This window comes from Emiliania huxleyi, assembly GCF_000372725.1.
Source record: "Emiliania huxleyi CCMP1516 unplaced genomic scaffold EMIHUscaffold_350, whole genome shotgun sequence".
NCBI lineage: Eukaryota > Haptophyta > Isochrysidales > Noelaerhabdaceae > Emiliania > Emiliania huxleyi.
The window spans coordinates 1-3,211 of NW_005199362.1; the positions used below are offsets into that span (position 1 = coordinate 1).

At 64.8% G+C, this 3,211-nt stretch overlaps 1 protein-coding gene across 1 annotated transcript in view; it reads left to right on the plus strand.

Annotated features, from left to right (window-relative positions):
- Positions 1-2,874: 2,874 nt before the first annotated feature.
- The window catches only part of EMIHUDRAFT_117574 (hypothetical protein), a gene marked incomplete at both ends in the record, with an annotated part of 2,751 nt that continues 2,414 nt past the window's right edge, over positions 2,875-3,211 (plus strand). The window contains one exon of the mRNA XM_005772748.1: positions 2,875-3,204. Within this exon, the coding sequence (XP_005772805.1) occupies positions 2,875-3,204 (330 nt within the window). The remainder of the gene's footprint in view (positions 3,205-3,211) is intronic.

Sequence of the window (3,211 nt, forward strand, 5' to 3'; positions counted from 1 at the left end):
CACAGCGACGACGCGCCACCCAGCCAACGCCTCAACCTTCTTCGGCAGCAGCTGCTCCTCCTGGTTGCCGTGGCCTAACCAGCCATTGCCCCAGCTCCACGCAGCACCGTCGGCGGTGAGGGCGAGGTTGTGTTCGCCTCCCGCCGAAACAGAGACGACGCGCTGGCCTGCAAAGGCCTCGATCTTCTTGGGCTGCAGCTGGTTCTGCTGGTCGCCGTGGCCCAACTGGCCTTCCCCTCCACTGCCCCAGCTCCAGACAGTGCCGCCGGCGGTGAGGGCGAGGCTGTGCGCGTCTCCGGCCGACACGCTCACGGCGCGCTCACCCAGCGATGCAGGGAGGCGGGTCGGCGTGTTCAGCCGCGTCACGCCCTCACCTTGACCGAGCGGCCCTGGAAAGTCTGCCTCACTGCCGCACGACGAGAGCCGCCCCTCGCCGTCGATGAAGAGGCTGTGATACAGGCCTCCCGCCGCCCTCGCCGGAGGGTTGGCCTCGCGCAGCAGCGCCGAATAGCACAGCCACCGCACGGCGCAGCTCTCGTCCTCTGGCTGCGCCGGCAGCTCGAAGCCGCGCTCTTGCGCCCACAAGCGGATGCCCTCCACCGCAAGCGAGGCGTGGAAGAGCAGCGAGACGGCCGCGACGCGAGCGATGTCGAGGGGGCCGTCGAAGCGAGAGAAGACGCGCGCAAGGAGCTCCGTGGGGAGGTCGAGGAGGCGGGCGGGCGGCGGCGTGTCTGGCGAGCGGGCGGCGGTGGCGGCGGAGGCGAGGCGGCGCGAGCGGCGGCGCGGCGGGGCAGACATCGCGGGAAAAAGATTTTTTCGCGCTTCTAGGTGGTAAAATTCTTTTGTGGGCGGCCAGGCAGAGATCGCAACGGCATTTGCCGACCTTAGACGGGCTTCGCGACGGGCACGCCCGTAGTGGTGGGGAGGGCTTGGGCCCTGACCGCCTGAGCCGCCTGGAAGGAGAAGATCGCGCATATGAGCTCGACAACGAAGGTGGCGATGTCGATGACGATGTTCCCGCTCCAAGTGCTCCGAGAACTCGAACGAAAGTAGCGAAGCGATTTTAAAGGTCGCTGCGTTGTAGCCTGGCGTTTGTGCCCTGTTTGTGCCGCGTCCCGTGACGCGATCGGCGGCACGCGGTTCGACAACGGCGCGGGGGGGCGACAAACAACGAGGTGCAGCGCTGTGAATTGGCCTGTCCAAGGGTTTCCTCGCACCCTACCTGGTTTCCTTTCCGTGTTTCCTGCTAGTTTCCCTAGAGCATTGGCCTGTCCAAGGGTTTCCGGCAACCCAGAGGGAAAGAGGGGTGCACTTTGCGTTTCCAGCAGTTTCCAGGAACTAGTACTCCACTGTAACGTCCGTCCGGGCATTTGAACGCGACCCTCGAGGGCGAAGACATTGGCTCTATGGCTCAGACTGGACTCCTCTTGGTCCCTTCTGATGCCCTAGGCCAATCTGGGCCTTACCTGGGGTTCTAGGGGATGGGCGGGGTTTGCCCGCCGAAACGGCCCGAAGGACCTTGATATGGGGAAATAAAAAGGCAATTTTTCGGTGCTGGTAGCCTCCCCAAAACAGGCGCGCGCAGCGCGCCCAGGGGCGCCGCAGGCGCCCCAAGCGGCGCGGAGCGCCGCCGCAGGCGGCGGACAGCAGGTGCGCGAAATTAAACGCCATTTTTGGTTCCGCGGTTTTGCCACTAACATTGAAATCCGGTACAAAACGACTTAGCCGAAACAGCTGACAGACAGACAGAGAGCACACACGTTCGAGACGGGGGTGCGCCGACCGCCGTCGCGGACCCAGTAGAGCTAGATGGTCCCACAGGATGCGCCCTTAGCCTCTGAGCTCGTCCTAGACATTTTAGGGAAGCGTGGGCAGACCAGAACGCGGCCACGGCGACGCTCCGAGGCTGTCAGCAGCGCTGGCGGCGATCGTGGCGACGGCGCCTCGCCGCTGCAGCGGCACAGAATCGAGGAAGTGGCGTTGGTGGCAGCATCAATGAGATATGAAGGCGGCCGTAATGCTGGTGGCGCCTTCGAGGGCGGCGGAGAGGGCGGTAGCAGCGACGGCGATCGAGTCATGTGGCAGGGGTGCGAAGATGCAGCAGGGAGGCTTGAGTTAGCGACGCGGGGCGGTGGCGTGCCAGCAGGTAAGCGGCGGCGGCGGAGAGCAGGTGCGCGAAATAAAGGCCAATCTTGAGATATCCATTTTGCGCCACCTTTGGATTTCTGGTACAAATTGACTTGTGGATCTTGAAGGCACGCGCAAGAGCGCACCAGGCAAGTTGACTGAACCTCGGATCTCGCTGCCGCTAAGCGTGACGTCGATGATCAAACGAGCGGTGACAGTAGCGGTGGCAGCGGCGGCAGCGTCGACAGGAGCACCTACTGCAGCGTGAAATGTGAGCTGGGAGGCGGGAGGCAGATGCAATAGGAGCGGGAGAGTGAGAGTCAGCCAGCACGGCAGACCTTTAAAGCGCGGCTGCGGGCGCGTTTGCAGTGACATGCGATCCATGTGGTAGCAAAGGCACGGCGGGAGTAGCGTATGCAGGCTGTGCGCGAGGGTGGCGCGTCGCGAGTGGCGGTGCAGCTAGTCGGTGGCGCGGGTGCTGGCGACCGGCGGAGAGATGCAGACGGCGCGAGAGATGAACCCTGCGGAGAGGCGAGGTGACGGGCGAACCGCGACGGTGGGAGAGGGCTGAGCATCGGCTTCACCGGAGGCACAGGAGCCTCGCACGCCCGACCGTGACGAGAGCGCCCTAACGCTGCTTCATGAAGCAGCGTTAGCGCCCTAACGCTGCTTCATGAAGCAGCGTTAGGGCGCTACCAGCACCGAATGGGTACCCTCCCCAAATAGAAACCCCGCCACCGCCGATCCATGCTGTTGACGTGGTTGCTTCACTCGTCCACAGCCTTCACCTTGGCGCGGGCGCCGGTGCTCAACGGTCACCCGCTGGCGCCCGCCACACGCGCGCGCCATCACGCCGTGGTCGCTCGCGAAATCGCGTTCGTCGCGCAGTCAGAGGCACGGTGCGAGCCCTTTGCGGCGACACGCGCTCGGCCGCTTGGCGACTGGTTTGCTCAGGAGGACGCGCTGCGAATCCTCATGTCCCAGGCCGAGTCCTGCCGTCGGCTGGACGAGGACGCGCCGCCGGGCAGCGAGACGCAGCGGTGGGAGGTGGTCACGCCGATCGAATTCCCAGGCATGGTTGCTC